This window comes from Chrysochloris asiatica, unplaced genomic scaffold, assembly GCF_000296735.1.
Source record: "Chrysochloris asiatica unplaced genomic scaffold, ChrAsi1.0 scaffold00094, whole genome shotgun sequence".
Classification (NCBI taxonomy): domain Eukaryota; kingdom Metazoa; phylum Chordata; class Mammalia; order Afrosoricida; family Chrysochloridae; genus Chrysochloris; species Chrysochloris asiatica.
This window is the reverse complement of record NW_006408612.1, coordinates 4,642,124-4,668,274: the sequence shown is the minus strand read 5'-3', so window position 1 is coordinate 4,668,274 and position 26,151 is coordinate 4,642,124. Positions and strand designations below refer to the sequence as shown.

Sequence of the window (26,151 nt, the reverse complement as noted above, 5' to 3'; positions counted from 1 at the left end):
CTGACCGTGTTCTTCCCTTTTGGTTTTCTAACTCTAAATCTTTGCATATTTTATTATAGTTGTTGGCTTTATCTTCTTGAGCTGATGTTTGAAATTTTCTGTTCAGCTCTTGGACCTCTTCAATTCTTAAAGCAAGAGTTTAGAAGCTTTAAAATAATAGTTTTTTAGTTTAGTTTGTATTGATTTGCAAGTCTTTTGATGCAGTCATAACAGTATGTGGGAGAAAATGGGAATTTTAAATTGTTAATTCCTCTGACCAGAGATATTTCTTCATCATAAAACTTTTAAAGTGAAGCAGTTTAAAAATGTATGGTTTTGGTTACACTTGATATTTTCATAGTACAATGTTTACAGATGAAGGGTTAATTTCTTGATGGTGATATTTTCTAGCCATTTAAAACATGTTTAATTTAGTATAATGGAATCTTGGGGTAGCACTATAGGATAAGACTGGACTGTTAATTATAAGGTTGGCAGTTCAGACCTACCAGCCACTCCTTGGAAACCCTGTACAGACAGGGTCACTATCAATTGTGCCCAACTTGATGGCACTTAACAACAAATAAAATAATAGTATTTGTTGTATAGCTATTTGAATTATACCATGGAATCCTAGGTCCACTCTTAATTCAACTTCTTATGAATCAGAATTGACTCAGCCACAACTGAGTTTTACAAATTTGTTCTGCTATATAGTCTTCTAATCTGTATATGGTTTCTGAGGTGGGTGTGAACAGCTGACCCTGCAGTTAGCAGTCCAGTACATATCCTACAGATCCATACCAGGATCCCAAACACATATTGCTTACAAGGTCACTGTGAGTCAGAAGTGACTTGACAGCAGTTAACAACTACAATACTTCATTTATGGTTAACCGAATTTACCCCATAATACAGCCAGTAATAAGAATACAAGTTAGAATTGGGCCACAAGAGTGAACAGTTTGAATCCAGTTCCAGACTTGAAGGATGGTCAAGGGTCATAGTATCAGGTTCCTCCAGTCTCCTTCTGACCAGTAAACTCAGTCTTTTTTTTTTTAAATTAAATAATTTTGAGTTTTGCCCCACATTTTTTCCCACTCTACCCGGGACCCTCTAATGTGATCCCCCATCAGGGTAGTTGGTAGTGGTAGTCAGGTGCTGTCTAGTTCTGATCTCAGGAGACTGGTGTTCACATGTTCCATTAGTCTGCTGGACTAATGGATTCCAAGCTTCTTTAATTCTTATCACGCTTCTTTGTTCCACACTCTCATGGAGCAGCACTTTAGACAGGTGTTCAAGGTCCCCAACGCTACTCACTCAGGCAGGAAGTAGAATGTTGTCTCTGTGGACTTTGTTGTGCCAGTTAACCAGGGTGTCCTCTAGACAATGGTCCTGAGACCCCAGGCCCATAAACTCATTGCCTTAGGAAACGTTTTGGTTGCTATGTGCTCTGACACATTTATAGTTGTGTTTGCAGGAAAGGTCAATGTTGTTGTTAAGTGTCATCAAGTCGGTTCCTCATTAAGGGGAAAATAAGAAAAGGAGAGCTGTTTTACCTTTTCAAAAACCAAAAAACTTTATGGGACCACGGGTGATATTTGGTCAGATGTTGCCTCAACGATCATTGAAATGCATGACGGTACTGTAATTTTCAACAGTGTTGTGAAAAAATAAAGTTATGTGCAATAATGAGTTATGGAAAAGTCATGGAGGATAGATGGTGATTTTAGATAGGATAGTTAGGCAATAGCTCTTTATAAGGAGATGGAATTCAAGTATAGATCTAAACATGGAGAAAAGAGCCTGCCTTATTGAGATGATAAGGAAAGCGTATTACAGGAAGAGGGTTGAGCCAATGTGCCTACAATCTAGTGAAGGAGGATTATTGTAGCATGGATTGGAAGTAGGCAAGGACTGGGTTAAATTGACCTTGGGTGGTGGTTATGTGTCCTGGAGTCAATTCTGACTCATAGCCACCCTGTACAGGGTTTCTGAGGCTGTAAATGTTTATAGGAGCAGAAAGCATCATCTTTCTCCCACGCAAAGGCTGGTAGTTTCATACTGCTGACCTTGAGGTTAGCAGCCCGATTCATAACCACTACGCTACCAGAGTTCCTTACGTTGACCTTAATGGTAAGAATTTTGTTTTATTTATATTTAACAGAAAACCATTGGAGTGTTTTGAGCAAATGACATGATTTGATTTATGTTTTAAAAAGACAACTGCAGATCCCTATGGTAGATTGGGAGGGTAGAGTGGGATAGCAAAAATAATAATCACAAGGCTGATGTGATAAGACAAAAGGAGAATAGTAAGTTTGCCTAGGCTAATAGAAGTATGAGGAGAGGTAGGATAATAAGACTTCTCTTTTGGCTATGTTAAATTTGAAATGCCTATTAGATGTCCAAATGTTTATTTGAATCATCTAGTTCCAACAGGATCTATCTATCAATCTAACCATCCAAATAGATGGTTCAGGTAAATAGTTATTATCCGAATCTGGATCTCAGATTAGACTAGAGATAAAAATTTGAGTTGCTGGTGCATTTTTAAAACAAACAAAAGCACCAAAAAACCAAATCCACTGCCATCCAGTCAATAGGACAGAGTCTATAGTACAGAGTAGAGCTGCCCCATAGAGTTCCAAGCCTAGAAGTATTTTTGGAAACAGATGGCCACATCTTTTTCCTGTGGAGTGACTGGTGAGTTCCACCTGCTGACCATTCAGTCAGCAGCTGAACACTTAGCGGCTGTGCCATCAGTAGCTGAATACAGAGTAAATCATCGGTCATAGCTTTTCAACCTTTGACTGCAATGTAGGATCCCCTAAGGGAGATTTTTAAATCGCAACAACCTGTGCTCACCCTTCTTGTAATTCAGTTGCTCTCCATGACACCTAAGAAAGATGTATTTTTAAAAACCCACAAGTGCTTTTGAAATGTAGCTGATTTGAGAGTTACTAATTTAGTAGGGAAAGAACTTAGGGAGTTAAGAGGAAATGACATCATTCTAAACCCCAAATTATTCCTCCAGATTTTTCTAAGGCAATGCACTAGCACAAAGATAACAAGACATGAGGAGATGCCATGAGTGAGAACTAACAGAGACAACAATGGACCAACTGAAATTTCAGATAGCTAGAATTGTCAAACTTAGACTACAACTCTATTTACTGTGGCCGAGGAGGTGAAAGCCAAGCTTGAAAATGTTGGAGACTAACAAAAATAGCATAATGTGTTTGAAAAACAACCAAACAGAAATCCAAAAACTGAAACATAAAATACAAAATAAAATTGAGAAATTCTTCAAAATTGAGTCTCAGGCTTTCCTAATAAATACAAAGGTCTTCAAAAAGTAAATGGAAAAAATTCCATGATCTTTTCATCCCATTTTCCACAAACTTTCTGAAATCCCTTCTTTAGAGGGTAAGATGTAGAGAAGGAAACAAGAAACAAAGTAGGAGCTTCCAGGAGTGAGTGTTATTAAGTCAAGTGAATAAACTAGGGAGGAGAACAGAATGCTTAACTGGTTAATTAATGTCAGAAGTAGTGAAGAAGATGCATAAAATGATAGAGAATGAAGATACTGGATTTGGCAAGATGTTATTGGTGGTAACCCTAAACAAGTAGTTTCCATGGAGTGAGTGCTAGAGGAGGAAAGCATGACTAGAATGGCTTTAAGAAGAATAAGGAAGAGGAAGTGTGGTAATAGTAATGATTGGCAAATATTTTGAGACATTCTGCTGAAAAGAGGAGGACTGGAAATAGGAGTTGGTAGCTGGTCATGGCAGTTTTTCTGGGAATATTCCAGTAAAGATGGAGGAATTATGATGCAGGAGAAGATAGTGTAATGGAAGAAAGTTCTTAAGGAAGGTAAGCAAGTTGAAATGCAGGAGGTATGCTTTTGGAATGTTGTTCATGTGGAACAGCGAATGGTAGAAGAATAACCTTCTGGTTGACATCTTTCAGGGCCTAACTCAGTTATAAAATGACCTCATCCTGTATCTTTCCTCACCCCTGCATCATTTGAATTACTGCAGGTATAATAGCACCAGTTTGCTTTCGTTTTGTGTTACAGTTAGTTAACATGTCTCCTTTTGGATTGCTGCCATTCTTTCTTTTCTTTTCTTTAAGTTTTTATTGTGAATTGAGTGAAAGTTTACAGGGCAGATCATCAGTTTTACATTAAAAAGATCATTACAATGATTATAATCCCCTCCATGTACCATTAGTTAACAGTATTTCTCTCAATTCATTTCAGCTCCTTTTTTTTAATTTTTAACACTCAGGTATATATAAAAATTTAAATCACTGAAGGGCACATTCTGCAAGCCTGCCTCCTGGCCGCCAGCTCTCAGTCCCTCTAATTCATGAATTTAGAGTCCTCAGTTGCTTCCTTTCTCCATGTCCCCCCATCTTTGCCTCCATCTCTGTTATCGCTGCGTCTCTGGATAGCATTCTGCATTCCGCTTGGTGCTCTTCTCCCTTGATGGTTTCTGGACTATAAGATTAACTGCTCTCTCGTTTTTTAAGAGAACTTCTACCTTTACAATTGTGACTGACAGTCGCTATTTGTCATGATAACAGTTACTCACTATTGAATCATAAGAATCTTATCCCTATATCTTTTCACCAGATCCATCTAAACAAGATGAAAAAACTATTCAGTGAGGACTCCTATCTTCCCCCGCACGCTTTTTAACTATACTCAGTTTTGAAAACTTGAAAGCCAGTTACTTTGTGCCTTTATTGCCCCCTCATTTTAGGTAGCCAATGTCTAAGTTGCCTGTCCCTATCTACTTTGTGTACAGAGGGGATAGCGCTGATAATTGATATGAAGACTCCTTCCCTCTCTGTTGGTATTTTGAGCTACTACATCCATGAGTATAGGACAAGTTTATCAAGTTTTAACAATTTACCCTCGTTTTCCTTTATCAAAAATTGTTTTTTGTTTTGTTTTAATCTTCCTCTAGTAAAGTTCTGATTATCAAGCCTGTGTGTCTCCCCTCACTTCATATGTAGACAAATGTGGTTGCCAACAAGCTTATATGCTTGCTCATGAAACTTTGAGTTTCAGTCTTACAGGAGGGTTTGACCTGAAGGGACTTGATTGCTTATCTTTTTGGCTTCCCGGCAAACAAATTGCTTATTTTTGTAGTAGCCAGTCATACTGCCATTTTTGTTTGAAGATGTATCTTCAGTCGCTTTAGCTGTTGCAAGCTGGTCTTCTTGACATTTCTAGTGGGAATGTTGCACCTCAGAAGTTGCTGTGGGACATTCTGAATGGGGCTTAGGAGCTGCCATTATTTCTTAATCATCTATTTATGAGTGGGCTTCAAAATATTTGAGGACAAATGGAATTAAAAGATAATGGAAAAATTTCTGTATACTTTTTGAAGCCCCCCTCATATTTCTGTGCTTCAGAGAATGGAAGGATAAACAGATACTGGTAATAGAGACTAAACATTGATTAGTGTGTCAATGTTTAAGTGCCATTGAGTCAGTTCCAACTCAGCAACTTTGTATAGGGTTCAAGTTCGAACTACTGACCTTGTGGTTCAAACCAACCTTGTGATCCAATGCTTTTCCTGCTTCTCAGGATTTACCTATTTGCTTTTGAAGTAATAAACTTTATTCAGATCGGTCAGATGTTTTGTTGTTGTTAAGTGCCATCAAGTTGGTTCCGACCCATAGCAACTTTGTATGGCGTTTCCAAGGAGTGTCTAGTAATTGTGAATGACCTTGTAGTCCAGCACATTAACCCACAGCGCCACACCAGTACTACCATTTGTGTTGTTGTGTATCATTGAGTTGGCTCTGAATCATAGCAACCCCATATAGGGTTTCTGAGGCGGAGCTCTGGTAGCGTAGTGGTTACGAATTGGGCTGCGAACCTTAAGGCCAACAGTTCAAAACTACTAGCTGCTCCGTGGGAGAAAGATGAGGCGTTCTGCTCCCGTAAAGATTTACAGCCTCGGAAACCCTGTACAGGGTCGCTATGGGTCGGAACTGACTCTACGGCACTTAACAACAACAACAACATTTTATGGGAGCAAAAAGCCTCATGGTTCTGTGGAGCATCTGATGAATGCTTATCCTACAGAGCTCCCCACCAATTGTTTAGTTTTTTTTTTTTTTTTTAAAGACGTTGACAATTAGATTGTGTTTCAGAAACCGTCCTAAAAGCTTGTGGGAAAAAACTAAGACAAGAAAAAATTTTAGATTTGGCCTTGCTTTTCATTTGTGAGGGAATTTAAATTAATTCCGTTACCTTTGCCAGCGTCTTTTTTTTTTTTTTTTTTTTTTTTTTTAAAGCACTGTAGATTTCATTTCAGGAGCCACAGGATTAGGTGTTAGGCTGCAAACCTCAAGGTCAGCAGTTCAAACCCACCAGATGTTCCATGGGAGGAAGGTGAGACTGTCTGCTCCTGTAAAGATTAACAGCCTTTGAAACGGCATAGGATCGCTGTGAGTCGGAAACAACTTGATGGCAGTGGGTTTTGTTTTTGGTTAGATGTCATGCACGGATTATAACGAAAGCATCATGAGAGATTTAAAAATGTAAGCTCTTTAAGTGGTTAAGTATTTATGGATAAAGTGTTGTATCTGGGACTCATTTCAAAATAATATGAAGGCCATGTGCAGTATAGATGAAACAGAATTGGCTTTGATTGTTGAAACTGAGTGATGGACACATAGGTTTGTTATGCTGTTCTACTTTTGCATATATTTGAGATTTTTTGTAGCTTACAGTGTTATTAAGTAGTAGAAAAAATTTAACGTGCAATTAAGATTGGACTTTTATTTTGATGCCAGAATTCCTTGGGTAGTTTAGGTTAGTGAGCCTTGCATAGTAAGTTTAGACTAGATATAAACACTTATTTTGTAAGTGGCAAGAAGATTTTATGGCTCTATTAAAACTTTGACGATGGATTTGTGACTGTTGACAATATTGCCCTACTTTATTTCCTGTATTATAAAACTCTAGTTGATACATTTTAGGGGCTATCCAGTCATATTCAACTGCTGTGAAGTGTTCTTAGATTTCCTTGCTGTGTGAAGGGAATACTAGGTAATTTTTTTGTTTTTATGAATGCTATGTTGCTTATATTTTACAGTTTTGTGTAGGCAAAGGGATAGTAAGGACTCAAAGAACTTGAGATGCGAGAAGAAGTGAACAAGTTTCATGAGGGTACTAACTGTATTTAGTAAAATGTTTATTTGTGGTTTCTAAGAGAAGTGTGTATATAAATGGTTTTATACTCCAAGAGCTTACATATTTATTGAGATACTTAAAGCAGACATAAGCAAAAATTGACATTGTAAACCAGTGTATTAGGTGACAATTTAAGTCCTTGTAATAAGTTCCTAAATTGCATGATGCAGTTAATTGTGTAGAAGTGCAGAGATGTGAAAGATTAAAGAGGAAATCATTTTTCTGAGAAGCTTTTGTGGATAGAGGAGAAATTTGAAGGGAGAATTCAGGATTTGGATAGGAATGAGATAAGGAGATGTTTACCTCACAAGGCAAAAAGCAATATAATATATGTGAGAAGACAATTTATTAGCTCAAAACCCCCACCACCACCACCCCCAAATTTGTAAGATAATAACACCAAATCTGTTGAAGTGACATTGATTCTAACTTACAGGGACTCTGTAGGGCAAGGTAGAACTGCTCCCATAGGCTTTCCAAGCCTTTAAAAATTGACAGAAGCAGACTGCCACAGCTTTCTCCTGCAGAGCAGCTGGTAAGTTCAGACTTTTAGGTTAACAGCTAGTGCTACTACACCACCAAGGTATTCATAATTAATCATGCCAAAAATGTAATAATAGATAGTTATTAGGTATTATGTATTAGTAAACATTCATTAGTATGTTAAAGTTTCTGGAAAATCCTGTGAGAATAACTTCTGTTTAAGAAGAGGAAGCAGCATCTAGCTGCTTTTGGTTTTTAGCTCATACTTCTCTTGAGATTAGCAGCTCAGTGAGTTAATTGTGAAGAGGGTTAATTGTGAAGAACACTTGGAAAATATTGTAATAGCCTAACTAGAAAGTTGGGATAGTGTTTGAGAACTACTGGCTGCTGATAACACGTTTCAGAAGTATTGGAGAGAGTTTGGAGAACTCTGAATACTGCTGGTGAAATTCTTAATATTTTTACTTTAGGAGTCTTGGAGTCCCTGAGAATTTTTGAAAAACAAAGAAATAAAGTGAATAAATCAATGGTATGAAAGATATACTTTAAGAATAGATTGGAATGGGTAAGAAGAAACTAGCACTAGAGAAGTTAGTTACTTGAGTTATACAGGATAAAGTATAAGGAAGTAATAGTGTTACAAAGAATATATTTATTCTGACCGCTGTAGGATCAGCACTGACTGCAAATCACAAGGTTGAAAGTTCAGACCCACAAGCTGCTCCTCAGAAACCCTATACAGGGTTGCTATGATTGGAACTGACTCCTTGGCACTTAACAACAAGGAAGTAATAGTGCAGAAATGACAAAGAATGTATTTGTTGGGTTTGGAGATTGGCCTTTGTGGATAAGAGATGAGTCCATTGTTTTATGAAAGGCCATATACTTAGCAGAGTTGTGAAGGGAAGCATCTGGAAAGGTAAAGTGATAGCATTTCTCTTGGGCTGAATTTATGGTGCCGTGTTGAAGTGACTATGAGAGATGGAGGTGATAGACATGATGGAAAGAAATAAGCTGAGCAAGAGAATTGGGAACATGAAAATCTACTGGGTAATTTTTTGAAAGTTTGGTATGTTAATTAGAGTCCTGGTGTGGGGCTGGAATGCTAACTGCAAGGTTGGAGGCTCAAACCCACCAGCTGCTTCTTGGAAACCCTATAACCCTAGACAGAGTTGTTATGAATTGGAACCGATTCAGTGGAACTTAACAGTAGTAGAAGAAAAATAAGGCAGCCCTATCTTAATCCCACTTTAACATGCGATTTACTTTTTTTGAAATAGTTTTATCAGAACAAAAGAGCAATTAAAAAGATATAATTTCTTGAAGACAGTTCAAAAGTTTTAAAATATGTTTATAAAGTGGGTAAGGAGCTCTGGTAGCGAAGTTATGAATCGGGCTGCTAACTGCTGACTGGCAGTTCGAAACTACCAGCTGTTCCACGGGAGAAAGATGAGGCTTTCTGCTCCCGTAAAAATTTACAGCCTTGGAAATCCTGTAGAGGCTCACTGTAAGTTGGAACCTACTCCACGGCACATAACAATAACAAAGTGGGTGTGGTAGTCATTAGTGCTGTCTACATAATAGAATCATGGAGCAAGTGGCTACCATATTAAACAGTGCAGACAAAATACAGTTGCAGTAACAGTTTACCACTGAAATGTCAGGGGCTTGGAACAACAACGGTCAGAATTTCTGGTTCTCTTCTTGAGCATAGCCAAGTAGCTATATAGTTGTTTTAGCCATTGAAACTTGCCATAGTGATGGCTCTATTAGTAGCCTAATACTTCACCTGTGCTAAGCGAGGAATACATTCAGTATGTCCTCAGCTGGTCCATGATAGACATTAGTAAACAACTCTTGTTGTTTAAGCTGGTGGATTTCAGGGGTGGTTTGCTACTGCAATTGAATTATGTCCTACGCTGTTTAATATGGTAACTACTAGCTCCATGGTACTACTGAGCACTTGAAATGTGGCTAGCCTGAATTGAGATGTGTTGTAAGTATAGAATGCAAACTGAGTTTTGGAGATTTTGGGGAAAAAAAAGAATGTAAAATAGCTCAGTTTTAATATTTGTTTGTTGAGATGATTGTTGTTGTTAAGTGCCATAAAGTCGGTTCTGATCTGATTCATAGGTTTTGAACTGCTGACTTGTGATTAGCAGTGCAGTACTTATCCTACAGTGCCATACCAGGAGTCCTTATTGGGTTAAATGAAAAAATAATTCTAAAATTAATTACATGACTTACTATTTTTAGAAAATGGCAACTTGGAAATTTAAGTTATGTATGTGAATTGCTTTATATTTCTTTTGTTGTTGTTGTTAAGTGCCATCGAGTTGATTCTGTCCCATAGAGACCCTGTATAGGGTTTCCAGGGAGCAGCTGGTGAGCTTGAACCGCCAACCTTGTAGTTCAAACTGGCTTTGCAGTCCAGTGCATCAACCCACAGCGCCATACTAGACAATAGCTATATATTCCTATCCTTACAAACAGAAATTGATACCAGGAGTAGAGTCCTGTAACAAAAAACCTCAAATATGGCATTGTCTAAAAGTTTGGGCATCGAAGAAACTAATATTAGAGGCTGAGATAATGATGTAAAGGAGAAATATTTGGTAAAACTTGACTTTAATAACTTGGAATACAGGTAATGAACCTAATGCATATGTAGCTCTAAGGGAAGAGATTGAAAAGCAAAATTGTATTTTAGCTGCTCTTGGCTCCATTTGAACAAAATATTTTAAGAAAGAAATAAGCCCACAAAAGTATTGGCTGGTTTGCAACTATGGAATGAGAAGCAATATAAAGAATCCAGCCTTGTGGGCACTTAGAAGGTTTTGAGTAAAGAAATACGGCAAATCTAAGAGGGATATCTGGTGTTCTGGTAGGGCGCTGTAGGATAAGCAGTGGACTGTTATCCATAAGGTTGGCAGTTCAAACCCACCAGATGCTCCTAGTAAACCCTGTACAGGGTCACTATGAATCAGAACTAATTTGACTGCGTTTTTACAAGAGGGATATCTTGAGAAAAAAAAACTTGTGATTCCAGACATTGAACTTGGAACTGGTTAGAATTAAATAGAAACCTTCTAAATTTTTAGGGAATAAGATTAGCCAAGTGGGAAAAAGGTGAGGCTTTCTGTTCCAGCAAAGATTTGCTGCCTTAGAAACCCTCTACAGGGTTGCTATGATTTGGACTGACTCAGTAGCACTTAATAGCAACAACAATAGTACAACCAGAGAAACCACAAACATAGGAAAAAAGTCTAGAAAAAAATATAACTACTTGAGATTTTATGATCTTGTCTTTTCCCCTTGCCTGCTCTCCAACCTTTAATAAGCTGGCTTAGAAAGTTACTCAGTTGAGAAAGGACTACTAACTCTGGTGTCTACTTCCCTTGTGGTGGAGGAAGATAAAGATAACAAGGGAAAACTGAGTATAGAGCCAAGAGACAGACAACATTGTACTGAGGGGCTTCTCCCGAGTAGCTGGAGCATTCCCTTATCATAGCCAGGGCAAAGGACCCTGGTGTACTGCCTTCCTGTTGTGTTATGAACTGTTAAGAACCAGTTACTGTTTTGTTTCCATTCTTCCTCTTTCAGATTAGGAGTTTTGTTTGTTTACCACATTGTTTTGCCATCGTATTTAAGTGTGTGAAGGGAGGTGGATAACTTTTTTATTTAGTAAGTTTGGTTGAAGAGGGGCCATGTCTGGGCTACCTCACACATCAATCCAAGTCTGAGCTTGATGCTATAATTAGATGGAGCTTTTAGATTATTTTCAAGAAGCAAGGAGCCCTATTGGTGAAGTGTGCTAAACATTGGGCTGCTAGTTGCAGTATCAGTGGTTGAAACCCACCAATCAATCTGTGGGAGAAAGTGTGGCAGTGTACTTCCAGAAAGATGTACAATCTTGGAAACTATGGGATGCTTCTTTGCTATCCTGTAGGGTTGCTATGAGTTGGAATGTACTTGACTACAGTGGGTTTTTGGGTTTCAGCAAGGAGGAGAGGTGTGTTATGCACATGGGAAGAAGAATTAATAAGATTTTTGTAAGTCTACTTTTCATCTTGTAAAAACATATAAAATAACACATCTGTCATTTTTGAAGTTAAGCAGGCAAATGACTTATTGTGGCCAATATATGAGTTTTAGAGCAGAGTGTGATTCTCAGTCCCTTTACCTTCCTTGGCAAGGTGATCTTGAAGCCATGTGTCAAATGCAGCTTAGGTTTCAGAGGGACTGATGAGATCACTCCTGCCAACCTACACTGAATATATAAGTTTGTGAGAAATTCCAAGCCATTTGAGATTTGGGGAATTGTTTTTCACTGTAGCACAACCGCACTAATCCTGCTTAAGTTAAATGATCAATTTTGTCATTGTAGGTGCTCAATAAATGCTTGAATTGAGTGCATTTGAAATGTGAGGACAAAAGAGAAAAGTCCAAATTCTAAAACTGCCCAAGGTGCATCTATTTGGCTTATGTCTTTCATAATAACCAGCCCACAAATTGGCTAAGTATTCCCTTATGTAGATTACATACAAAGAAATTAGGCAAAGGACAGGAAAAATAGAAACACTGAAACAATGATTTCAATGCTCTTTACTGGATCATTGAAAGCATTGTTTCCTGTTTCCAATGATGTCAGCCCAAATTAAGATTGTTGACACTCTACAGAAAGTGTTGTTATTAATCCTTAGAAAAAAATATGCCTTTTTGACAAGATTGAGGAAAAGGGATCGTTTTGTTTAAAGAGTCTTTTGAAAAGGGTCTGGGGTGGGCGCAAACCATTGTTTTATAGTCTGTCCACAGCAACAATGACAGTGACGTCACTTTCATCTCACTGCCAGAGAGGATCCCTTTCCTTAAATGAAATCTTTAGGTGGAGAACCCCCCACTGTGTAAACATGATCCTGATGGGATTGTTCAGATTTCTATGAGGACCTGTCACCTCATATGTTTCTTTTCTCTGGGGGTACATGGTATCCTTGTGTCCTTGGGGCCCTTCTGAAAGAAAACCCTCTGAAAGCCCCTATGCTGGAGCACAGGTATTGCGACTGTGGTCAGCATTGTTTTGAGAATTGGGGTTTCTTAAGATAAGCCTCAGATTCTTTAGGCCGATTTATCCTGTTTTTTATATAGTTTTATAATTCTGGCTGATTTCCAACTTTAAAACTGGCTTGTAAGGTGTCCATTTTAAGGGTGATGGGTTTGTGGTGTCCTGGAAGATGAGGAATGAAGACCATTGATATCACCAGAGATAAGAAGGCAGAAAGGCAAAAAAAACAGATACAAGATCTCAAAAACTTGACTTTGGAGGTTTTTAAATACAGTGTTCAAGGGTTTGTCTAATACCATAGTGGATTATATTTTGAGTTTCATGCTGAAGATAGTAAGTGTGCAATTCATTCTGGAGAGATTATCATTCAAAATACAATATCTGTAGTTATCTGAGACTACTATCCTAACGAATAGCTCATGTCCTGAAGGTTTTGGGTTTTGTAAGTTTTTAATGTGTTTTTTTAATGTTAATACCGGTAATCCCCAATTTATGACAGAGTTATGTTCCAATCACTGTGATATAAATTTGAATCCATTTTTTGTTATTAGTTTGTTTTTTTAAGCTTTTGTTATTGTTGTGCCGTCCAGTCAGTTCCAACCCATAGCGACCCTGAACAGGATTTCCAAGGCTGTAAATCTATACGGGAGCAGAAAGCCTCATCTTTCTCTCGTGGAACGGCTGCTAGTTTTGAACTGCTGACCTTGCGGTTCACAGCCCGATTTGTAACCACTAGGCTACCAGAACTATGCCATTTATTATCGGTATGGAGTTCTGGTGTGGCACTGTGGGTTAATGGGCTGAGCTACAAGGTTGGTGGTTCAAACTTACCACATGCTCCTTGGAAATCCTATACAACGTTGCTATGGGTCAAAACCTAAGGAGCTCTGGTAGCGTAGTGGTTATGAATCGGGCTGCGAACCTTAAGGTCAGCGGTTCGAAACTACCAGCCGCTCCATGGGAGAAAGATGAGGCTTTCTACTCCCGTAAGGATTTACACCCTCGGAAACCCTGTACAGGGTCGCTATGGGTCGGAACCGACTCGAAGGCAATTAACAACAACATGGGTCAAAACCTAGTCGACGACACTTAACAACAACAGTTATCAGTATCTGTAAATTTATCTTTGAACATCTGCCAGTGAGCATCTGAGAATAACATCTGCAAATTATGTGCTACAACACTGTATGTAGTGCATATTACTAACAAGATATAAAAAAACCAAACAACCCCAAACTAGATGGTTTTAAGTGTGGTTCATTGTAACGCGAATGCATTGTAAGTCAGGGACTACCTGTACAAATTATTCAATTTGAGGTTGAAATAATAGTCTTTTCCAAAGTTTAATTATAACAAATATTTTTAATTGAAACTTGGGGAAAACAGTTTAAAACCCAGTTTTAAACAGTATATTATTACTAGTGTGGCTTCAGATCATCATTTGTTGTCTTTAAAAGTTGAGTCAACTCCAAACAAGGTGACTGTTCATTACTGTTAATATATGAATAGTGAGGGTTGTAAATGGTCCCTGCCTATGACAAAGCAGGTGGATGGAAGTAGGTAGTACTAGCAATAAGAAGCAGTTGGATTTTAGAAGCGACCACCAGGCTTATTAAAGTTTGTGTATTTAGATATGACATGAATAGGAATTGCCTTTGGTAACATAGTGGTTACGAATCAAGCTGTTTAACCTCAAGCTCAACAGATTGAAACTACAAGCCGTTCTGCAGGAGAAAGATGACGTTTTCTGCTCCTGTAAAGACTTACAACCTTGGAAACCCTATACAGGGTCACTATGAGTCAGAACTGACTCCCTGGTACACCACCACCACCACCACTATCTCATTGGGTAGAAAAAACTTTGAAGCTATTTTGGAAAACTGCTATAAAAAAGTAGAAAGGCATTTGCTTTGTTTTGTTTTTAATAGAGATAAAATTAAAGATGCATTTTAAATGATGGGGAGAGGCATAGAAGAGTAGCAGTTCAAATCTAAGAGATGGTGTTTGGAGGGATAGAGATTAAAGCAGAGATACTAGGTGTTTTGATTATGTATTGGATAATGGAATAGAATGTAGTTTTTAAAATTGCCCCTTTTGTTTACTCTTTTGTTGTTGGTTCATAGTGACCTTATATAGAGTTCCCAGAAGTAGATGGTGGGTTTGAATGCCAACCTTGCAGTTTACCAGACCATTGCTTATCCTACAGTGCCACACCAGGGCTCTTGGTTACACTCATGAAATTATATTTTTAGGAGCTCATGCCTTTAATTTAGAACTTTTCCCTAGAAAATAGATACTTTTAGTAGCTCTGAAATGTCTATAGGAATCTGAATCAGTATGGAAATTTAATTAAAATGTTACCAGATTTTGTAGGATTATTCCGTAATCCTGTTTTAGTGATTTAAAACATTAAACAATTTTTTTTTTTTTGCTATAACTGTTTTTCTTAAGAGAGAGCCTTGGTGGCAGTGTGGTTAAATGCTTGGCTGTTAACCAAAAGGTCACTGATTCAAATCCACCATCTGCTCTGCAAGAGAAAGCTGTGGCAGTCTGCTACTAGGAAGAATTACAGCCTTCAAAAGATTATGGGTTTTCTTTCCTTTATTGTTGTTGAGAAATATACACAGCAGAACATACACCCAAATTAACAGTTTCTACATGTACCATTTAGTATCATTGATCATGCTTAAATTGTGTAAACATTCTGAGTCGTTCGTCCTCCTAGTGATGTATATTGACTGCCTTCTAAGGTTTCTCTCTCATCTTTTGAGTGGCTGTTGTCAGATTGATCCCATATAGATAGTTCTTAAAAGAGCAGAATGCTCAAGGCAGAGAGTTCTTACCAGTTGGTTAGATAATTTTTATGGCAGGTGAAACTGATTAAAGGGAAAATGTAAATAAAATTTTTAGACTCAAATGAAAGTAATTTCATCAGTGCTTAAAAGAATTGAAGGCAGAATATGAAAGACTTTTGATAAGAACAACAAAATCCTAATGATACACTATTGATAAAGGAAAATGTCTCATTTTATCAACAGTACTGTAATTCATATGTAGTGTTAGTTGTTTAAATTAAGTTTATATTCCATTCATGATAAACAAGTTGAAAATTTATCTTAAATATTTTATTAGTTTTATTGATAATTCGCAGTTAATTTTAGGAGAAAGGCATTTAGCATTTTCTTGTAATATTTTTAATAGAAGTCTTGGCATGCTCTGATTCATCAATGCTTAACTAATGAATTCTTGGTGTGGTGCTGTAGGATTAGCACATGACTGTGAACTACAAGTTCTGCAGTTCAAACCTACCCGCTGCTCCTTGGAAACCCTATTCAGGGTCACTGCGTCAAAACTGATACTATAACACTTAACAACAGCAACAACAACAATGTTGATTATACTGATGTGGAACTGTAGGATAAGCAGTGGACTGTAAACCATAAGGTCAGTAGTTCAGACCCACCAGCTGCTCCTCGAAAACCCTGTATACAGGGTCACTATGAGTCAGAATAATTTCTATGGCACTTAACAACAAAAACATTGATTATACAGATTGCCATTAATTCCATGTCAGCTGTATTCATGTTACATATAATGTGCCTGCTCTTTTCCTTGCTTTTAGAATATTGCCATTTATGTGTACTTGGACTAATTGGACTGCTAACTGCAAGGTCCACAGTTCAAACCCACCAATTACTCCCCAGAAACCTTATTACAGGGTCGCTATGCGTCAGACCAACTCAGCCTCACTTAACAACAAACAACAGTTTTAACCGGGAGCCCTGATGGCCCTGTAGGATAAGCACTGAACTGCTAACTATAGGTCTGTATTTCAAACCCACCAGCTGCTCAAAGATGAGGTTTTCTGCTCTTGTAAAGATTTGCAGCCTCAAATAGGGTTTCAATGAGTCAAAATAAAATTAGTGCCAGTGAAACAAGAGTGCATTTTAACTGATGAACCTTTAAAGTGGCTAAGGAGGTTTAATATTCTTGTAAAGAAACAATGGGTTGAAATGGTAAAATAAATTGCAAGAATCATTGAACAATAGGAAGGAAAATGATAGAGCAAACACTTTACCATCAGCTCTTACTGATAGCAATCTAGGAACCTTGGTGGTGCAGTAGTTAAGTGTTGGTCTGTAGTCAAACGGTCAGCAGTTGAAACCCACCAACTCTGCAGGAAAAGGATGCGGCGGTCTGCTTCCCTGAGTCTTTTGAAATCCTATGAGCAATTCCGCTCTGTCTTACAGAATCGCTGTGAATCAGAATCACTTCTACAGCAGTGGGTATTGATAATCTGTAGTCTCAGTCTACATATTTTCTTTTGAAATATTAGCTAATACTGAGCTGTTGTGAATAACATGACAATTAAAATAGTGTTTATCTTATCCTGTTATGTCTATTTGCAAGATCTACAGAGCTGATAACACAATTTAGTAGTGTAGTGGTTACGAGTTGGGCTTCTAACCTCAAGGTTGGAAGTTCGAAACTACCCTGTTCCACGATAGAAAGACTAGACTTTCTGCTCCCATAAAGATCTACAGCCTCAGAACCCTATACAGGGTTGCTATGTGTCAGAACTGACTCCATGGCACATAACCACCACCAAAATAAAAGGAAGGAGCCTTGGTAGTATAATGGATTATGAGCTGGGCTGCTAATCAAAAGGTCAGTAGTTTGAATATAGCAGCTGCTTGGAGAGAGAAAAAGATAAGGGCATTTGCTCCCACAAAGATTTACTGCGCCGGAAGAACTATGTTGTTGTTGTTCAGTGCCTTTGAGAAGGTTCCGATTCATAGCGACCCTGTATTGAGGGGTGGAAAACATCTGGCCCTCGGGCCTTAGATGACCCATGAAATCATTTGGTCTGCCCCTGCCAAGGCACCTGCAGTTCCATCCATCACATTGGTGGTGGTGGTGGTGGTTATGTGCCGTGGAGTTGGCTCCGACTTATAGCGACCCTGTACAGGGTTTCCGAGGCTATAAATCTTTATGGGAGTAGAATGCCTCATCTTTGTCCCGTGGAACAGCAGTAGTTTCGAACTGCTGACCTTGAGATTCGCACCCCAGCCCGATTTGTGACCACTATGCTACCAGAGCTCCTTAGCCATCACATGAAGGGTGAGTTAATGAAACATTTGACCAAATATAGCAAGCTAATTTTTAAGTTGATAATTTTGTATGGTCCATGAATGATGTTATAAATTTCGGCAGAACAAAGGTTCCCCACCCTTGTTGTATAGGGTTTCCAAGTTACAGCTGGTGAGTTTGAACAGCTGAACTTGTGGTCTAGTGCTTATCCTTCAGTGCCACACCAGGACTCTCTCAGAAACCCTACACAGGGTCATTATAAATGGAAACCACCTCTACAGCACAGGAAATGATTTGTCTAAACCCTTACCACCACTACTGTTTCACCCCAGGAATTTGTGCTTCCATTAGATTTTCTATTTTGTTATCTCTTTTCACTTAGACTAATGAATCACCTGTTCAGCAGATTGGCAGTTTGAGCCTACCCAGAGGTAGTACCTCAGAAGAAAGGCCTGCTGATTGAAAAGCCCATGGAGTACAGTTCTACTCTGTCATACATGAGGTTACCAGGGGCAGTTGGTTGAATGGCAACTCCGTTGAGCAGTGCTTTTTCATTATTGGTGAAATTAGTTGTTTATCAACTGGCCATATAAGAAAATTTGTCTTGTCCGTAATATACATATTATGTATCTAAATCTATTTCATCATCTTAAATTCGGTGATTGCTTTTCTTTTCCTTTAGTGCCCAGATAATGCAGTGTATTTTTTCTTGTGTATGTGCCTTTTGTGAACTTACCTTATTGGTAGTCCTTGAGAGCAACTATAATCATGGTTGACTAAGATAACTGTCATTAAACACCAGTCCAGATGAAAAGAAAATTTACAAACTTTGAGGTAAATAGTAGACATAATTAACAACTACACAAACCTGTTAGTTTGTAAAGTTCTTGAATATGTTTGCACATTCCCTTGAAAATTTTAATTACTGTCTATGTTTCATATTTAAATTACTTTTTCCTTTAATACTGAAAGTCAGATTTAAATAAACTTACTTAAAAAAATTTTTTTTGTGTGTGAATTACGTGATTAAAGTACTTGTTGTCTTAGTTTCCTAGAGGTGCCATAAACAAATACCATAGAGTAGGCATTGTTAAAAACAAATTTATTTTCTCACAATTCTGGAGGCTAAAAAAGTCCAAATTAGGGTCTTAGCAATATTATGGGGTTGAGGGCTTTGAAAGGGGAATTTCTCCATGTCTGCCTAATAGCTTCTCTTGGCTGCTGGAAAGGGGCCCTGGTGTACTGTGGGTTAGGCTTTGGGTTACTAACTACCGGGTTAGTGGTTCAAAAACACCAGTCACAGACACTGTCCTCTTAAAAGCTCTGCAATCTCAGAAACTCTACGTTAGAGTTGCTGTGAGTCGGAATTGACTTGATGGTCATGAGTTTGGTTTTGAGGGGAGGTGGTGCAAATAGTTAAGTGCTTAGTTGTTTTTGCCCAAAGTGTAGGCTGAATCAGTTTACATTAAGATTTTTAGCTTACGTAAATTAAGATAAAAATTTGTAGGAATTTGTTTTTTTGAAGATGTTAATTATATTCAGTGTTCTACATGGTATATTTATTGTTTCTTTTGAAAAATATCACTATTTCAAAATGGCGGGCGTGGGAAGCTTGGTGAGCTGTTAAGTCTCACTTAGAAAGTGATGATTCCGTGGTGGTGCAGTAGCTAAGTGTTCAATTTGCTAACTGAAAGATTTGAACCTACCACCCACTCTGTGGGAGAAAGATGTGACAGTTTGCTTCCGTAAAGGCTACAGCCTTGAAAACCTTATTGGACAGTTCTGTTCTGACCTATAAGGTTGCTGTGAGTTAGAATTGACAGAATGGGTTTGGCTTGTTTTTATTATCATCAATATAAACGATGTTTGTCTCTACTGAGAAAATGACACAACTTCCTACCATATCCATTGTTCACCATTGCATGCTTATTTTGTTTTCAGTTTGGTTTTAATAAAACTCCTTGAAACTAAAGAAACTGTCTCATATTTCTGTACCTCCTTGTACAGTGATATTTTGTGGTTCTTAAGGATAATTTGGTAATAGTTGACTTTTAAAGACTACGTTGTGAGCAACCGTTTTAAGTGAATGATGCCTTCTTTTGCATTCATGTTTTAATACCTGCAGATGAGCACAGCTGATGCCTGTTGTAAAAAGAGGTTTAGATTGTTAGACTTTGTCCTACTCTGAATGGACTGATTTATTGACAAACAGTTATATTGAAGTTCCATATTGCATTCAATTTATAACTGCTTACTTTAAAAAAAAAGTTATCTATTTTTCTTACTGAATTTATTGAAAAGTAACTTGTCACACTGTCTTTATTTTCTTGGACTTAATTGCTGACATTTAGAATAAAAGTTTATTTTGAAAGGAATAAGCCCCAAAGAGGAGCAATGACTGTGCTTCATATACAGTTGATTTTTGGTTCTTCCATATTATTCACATTGCCTTAGAGAGGTTCAAATCTCATGCTGTCCTTTGAAGCCAGTGGGCTGCTTCTCATCTGTATTTGTTTTTTTCTTTAGATATTAGGATCAAGGAAGAGGAACCTGATCCTGAAGAGTGGCAGCTCAGTGGTGATTCTACATTGAATACCAATGATTTAACACATTTAAGAGTACAGGTGGTAGATGAAGAAGGGGACCAACAACATCAAGAAGGAAAAAGACTTCGAAGGGTAGCTTGCACCTGTCCCAACTGTAAAGAAGGTGGTGGGAGGTATGCACATATGAAATACACTTTTTTTTTTTTTTTTTTAAATAAGGAGTACTTGATATCATCAACTTAATTTTTGATATACTCCATGCCATGCTACTTAACATGGGAAGCTATTCATTACATGATCATTGTGAATGTGTGTTTGTATGAGTGTAGCAGAAAAGGTTAAAGAACAAAATAAGTAAAATTAAGCACAGTAGATTTAAGTATTGGGCTGCTAATCTCAGGTCAGCAGTTCAAACCCACCATCTGCTCCATGGGAGAAAGATGTGGCTGTCTGCTCTTATAAAGATTTATACTCTCAGAAACCCAAGGAGCAGTTCTTCTCTGTACTGTAGGGTCACTGTGAGTTGGAATCAACTCTATGGCAAAGGGTTTTAAATGTCTTTCTTAAAAACTGAAATTTAGTTTGCAGTTTTTAAAACAGCATTACCAGATGTCATTTTACAGATCATATCAGAACTTAGCATATTTGCCAATCAGCAATGGGATTTACCTAAACATAAATAAAAGATTAATTCTTAGCTTAAAGATGGTAGTAATATAAAGTTAGAAGTTCAGAAATAGTTGCTAAGTACAAGCATTTCCATTTTAAATAAAAATGACTAATAATTTAGTGGTGACTTTTTTTAAAAAGTGGGACTGAAGTATTTCAAGTCTGTTGTAAAAATAAGCATTAGGTAAAATAAGTTGACAGGAATAAACTATAAACAAATTAGTAGTTTAAATGTATGAGAGGTTAAGCTTAACAGTAAAGATATTGAGACTCAGATAATATTTTAAAAACACAATCTTGCCCTATGCTGATTATAAGGACCACCTCAAATAAATTGTCTTAGGAATATTGAAGATAACAGAATGGGAAAATGATTTATAAGATAAATGTTAATAAAAAATTTTGACTAGCAATAGTAACATCAGACAGGGTAGAAATGAAGTAAAAAACATCAAATCAATATAAAGGATATATAGGAGGGCTTCAAAACCTTCACAGGTAAACGTCCATTATCTTTTAATTCCATTTTCCCACTAGCTTTTCAGTGGAAAGCCCTCTCATATTTCTTATAAATATAAACATTCCATCAAGAAGATGTACTAATCATGATGCCATTTTTGTACAGTTTTGAAATGTAGAGCAAAAGTTTGTAAATCATCTTGTTCAATAAACTTTAAAAACATTAACCAAATCCTCTGTTGACCTGAAAAATCTTGGTGTACCTCTCTCAGAAATGCAGTTTTAAGTAGAAAAATAGTAAGGATATACTATTAACACAGTTAACTTTGTCTTTGTATTTATTCTATTAGCTGATTTGCACATCGACTAAGCCCATTTATGTTAATAAAATGGATAGTAACTTACTAACTTTGACAGCTTGTTATATAAATGAGGTATGTTGTTGCTTTTAAGTGTTGTTGAGTCCCTTCTGACTCAGAGCAACCATGTGTAGGGTTTCTGAGGAGCAGCTGATGGGTTTGAACCACCCACCTTGTGGTTAGCAGTTCAGTACTTACTGTACAGTGCCACACCAGGAGTCTATAGTGAAGTATAGAGATGCTGAATGACTTTGAAAGATCACACACAACTGGAATTTGGGCCCAATTTCTTGCTTCAGACTTATACCCACTATACAGTACTACCTCCTGATGGATCTGCTTTTGCATATGATCCTTGTTGTTTTTATTGTTAAGTGCCATCGAGTTGATTCCGACCCATAGCAACCTTGTATAGGGTTTCCGAGGAGCTGCTGGTGAGCCCTTGTACTGACTTTGCAGTCTAGCGCATTAACCCACAGCAGCACACCAGGACTCCATATGATCCTTAGATACTCACGTTTACTGGTAATTAATGCATATGTTAAAATTTCAAATTGTTCATTAAAATATTTGGTCAATTTAAATAGTAAGTATGAAAATATGTGTAGGCAATTTTTCTAAAATTAAGTTATTTTAAAGGGGCTTTTAAAATAGTTTATTAAAGATAAAGCCTGCCTTGTGTTTCACTTACTGGTTCATTAAAAATGAAAATCTTTTCATTTTATGCTCAGAAATACAGGAAGTATTTTTTAAAGTTCTACTTTATTTACTTCAGGATAACAATAGTAATATTTTTCCTAGGTATCCTTCTAGACTATATATGTTTAAAGTAGGATCATCTTATTCTCATTATTTTATGTCTGCTCTTATTTTGGAAATTCTGTGACCCTCTTTTTAAGACTATACAGAATCTGCATCAATTTTTTATAGCTGTATAATCTATTGTATGGATGTATAACATATGTTGTTGAGCATTTAGGCTGCATATTGTTTTCTTTATAATGTTTATGCATTTATCTGGCACATTACTACAAGTTGGCAGAAGTAGAATTGCTGGGTTAAAGGTAATATTCTGTAGAAAAGCTGTGTCTATTTAGACTCCCGCCAGCAATGGATGTTACCTTTTCCTTGGTGGGAAACAGGTGGAAAAGAACCTTTTTAAACCTGACTGATGAAAAATACCTCATTTTTTATTTGCTATATATTTTTTATTCGTGAGGCATGTAACATTTTTTGTATGTCACTTTTTATTTCCTTTGTGAATTGTCTTTATTAAATCTGTTCATTTATGTTAACTCATGTATACAGATTTTTTCCCCCCAGTTGTACATTGCTTTTCAACTTTGTCAGCGATTTGCAAAATGTATTATTTAAAGTTGAGTCTTACCTATCCTAAGGATTATTAGAATACTCACTTTTGTGAGTTCATTTTGGGATAGGTATTTAAAAATCAAGATTAGGTTTCTTAAAAAACAAATGAACTGGTGCTTCTTAAAGTTCATTTGAACAAAATTCAACTTGTATATGCTATAGGTAGAATTGTATCATGGTAATTATTCCATCTAATCAGTAAAAGCAAACATACAGTAAATTTAAAATATTTCATCATGTTCTGCAACAGTGAAGTTGTTGTTAAGTGCCGTCGAGTTGGTTCCGACCCATAGCGACCCTGTACAGGGTTTCCGAGGGTGTAAATCTTTATGGGAGTAGAAAGCCTCACCTTTCTCCCGAGGAGCGGCTGGTAGTTTTGAACCGCTGATCTTAAGGTTCACAGCCCAGTTCGTAAACACTATGCTACCAGAAGTAGGTGTTACTTAAAAAATATATTTAGATATTGATCTTTTCTTCTCAGCCATTTTCTTCAAAACAAAACAGTAGTATTGGGAAGGTAACCTTTTTGAGAACTAAGTTTACTCATTCATCTTTAGAAAACTAAATTGTTGATTCATCTGTTTACCTTTTGAGTAAGGTAAATTTTAAACAGATTGGTTTCATTCTGCTACTTGGTAATTGAGCCAATTTTTACTGAACAGAACCAGTATTCAGAGATGTTGTAATCTAGTGTGGAAGATAAAATATTAAAGTAAAATAAATTCTAAGGCATTGCTATTTCATAGTTTTGTGTGGCTTAAGCATTTATCCCTCATATTTAAGTTATCTTGTGAAATTTGTGTTCTTTCTGTCAGTGTTTCTGTTTGTACCCCATCCCACCCATCTGTGCAAAAGATGGACTGAAGCAAAAGGATTGACTTAGTTTTCATCACCCATATACCCAGATGAGCTTTATTTATTCTGTATTACTCTATCTTGTCATTATTCAGTAATTGGGAGAAAGTTTAGTTACCTAAGAAGAGAAATCTAAAACTGTTTTTCAGGGTTATCTAGTGTAGGTATTGGTGGTGTGGTTAGGTAAGTCATGAGAAAACTTAACGACTAAATCTTTTGCTGCCTGAAATTGGTTGAGAAATTCACTTCAGTTCTCTCCCTTCCTTGACATCACATGCCATCATCCCATACCTAGTTCCTGTCTTATCAGATTTCCTTTTTAAATAGGGACTTGGACTCAGGGATTTCCCCCTAAATTATTTATTTGTGCTTCCCCCCTCTCCATTTTTTTCTTAGTTATCTTATTCTACTTTCAAACAATGACTGTTTCTCTTGTTTCCTTATAATTCATTTGAAAATGTCCTTCCCCAGCTTTTGGTTCTTTGAGAACCTAGATTTGTTGTTGTAATCAGTCATATTCTTGTGCTCTGAGCTAGATTTTGCTTAGTTTGTGAAGTGTCACAACTTTGAGTTGATAAACGCATATTGATAACACCTGAGGGGCAGACTGAGCGGAAAAGTCATTGAGTTCAAGAGTGTATTAAATGGGTTGCTGTAAAATTGCTATGGTGAATATAATGAGTAAAATTGGTTTGTACACCAGTAACTGCAAACATTGCTCTTTTTCTTAGGGCTGTTTAAGAATAAAATAAATCAAAAAAGCTAACTTAAATGGAAATATTGACTCGAGTTATGACTTTGGCATTGCAAGTGAGCCAGAAAAATTTGTTTCACTCAGCTCAGCTCTTGGAAGAGAGTTTGAAGAGAAATTGGGGGTGGACTGGAGCAGAAACTAGAATTGTTAGTTTATGACATCCTTGCCCGTGAGACAACAGCATGACTCCTCCTTGTCTTTACTTATGCTGTTCCTCTGCCTGGAATGCCTTCCCTCCTTTCTATCTAAATCCTACCCACCTTCTCCACGAAGCCTTCTTAACTACTGGAGCCCACATTGATGCCTCCCAGTTCAGAACACCTATGGCACCTAACAGTCAGCACTGCATCGTTTAGCACTGTTTGTCCTATGGCAATTTCACATGCTACTGAGTGTGAGTACATTAAACTATAAAATGTGGGGAGGTAATGCATTTTTCCAGTAAAGTCAGAAAAACAAGAACTGTTTTATATACAGAAAGACTTGCAAGCTGTGGGTGTGTATGAAACACCGAGATTGGGGGAGGGGCTGGGAGCTTAACTGTACTCTTAAAAACTCTGAAAAAACTTTACAAAGTTTATACAATATGATTTTGATTGTCCATGCATAGAAAAGATTCATTTTATTCATTAATTTAACTAAACTTTTTTTTTTAAGCCTCAGAAATAACATTTTGTGTAGCTAGCTGTTTAATACTATTTGAATCAAAATTTTTTTCTTCCTGCTTAGACTGGTATCTCCTGTAACCCAACATCTGAACACCTTATTCTCAAAATCTGTTTTTATTATCAAGAACTGAAATAGAACAAATGCCTGATACGGGGATATGGAGAAAACGGTTTAATTATACACACAGTTTTGAAGTGGTTCCAGATATCTCATATGTATAATTTTGAGTTTCTTTGCACAGTTAATATGAAACAAATTTTAATGGTATACATAATTATGATTTATACTTATTTTGTATTATATTAAAGGAGCTAAGGCCATAGCTTTAGCTAGATTATTTTTTCTTTTACTTTATCCAAATCAGTATATAGTTTAGAGGTAAGTCATACAAATATGCAAATAAATATGCATATGTCGTGTTAACTTACAGTCTGTTTAAGATGCTTATCTACCTTTAATTGTGCTCATGATTAGTTAATGCATTCAATCTTTGCTTTATTTTTAATTAGCTGACTTCATGACTTTTGAATGAAGATAATTCAACTTCCCACACACCTAACTTAGTTGGATTGTCCTTACGCATAGAATTTGTGAATGGTTCTGATTGGCTAGTAAATAACTTTATTATATATATA

General features: G+C 37.0%; 1 protein-coding gene across 1 annotated transcript in view; it reads left to right on the top strand.

Annotated features, from left to right (window-relative positions):
- Positions 1–26,151, top strand: part of SP3 (Sp3 transcription factor) — a 62,221-nt gene that overhangs the window by 33,804 nt on the left and 2,266 nt on the right. The window contains 1 exon segment of the mRNA XM_006866650.1: positions 20,361–20,553. Coding sequence (XP_006866712.1) covers positions 20,361–20,553 — 193 coding nt within the window.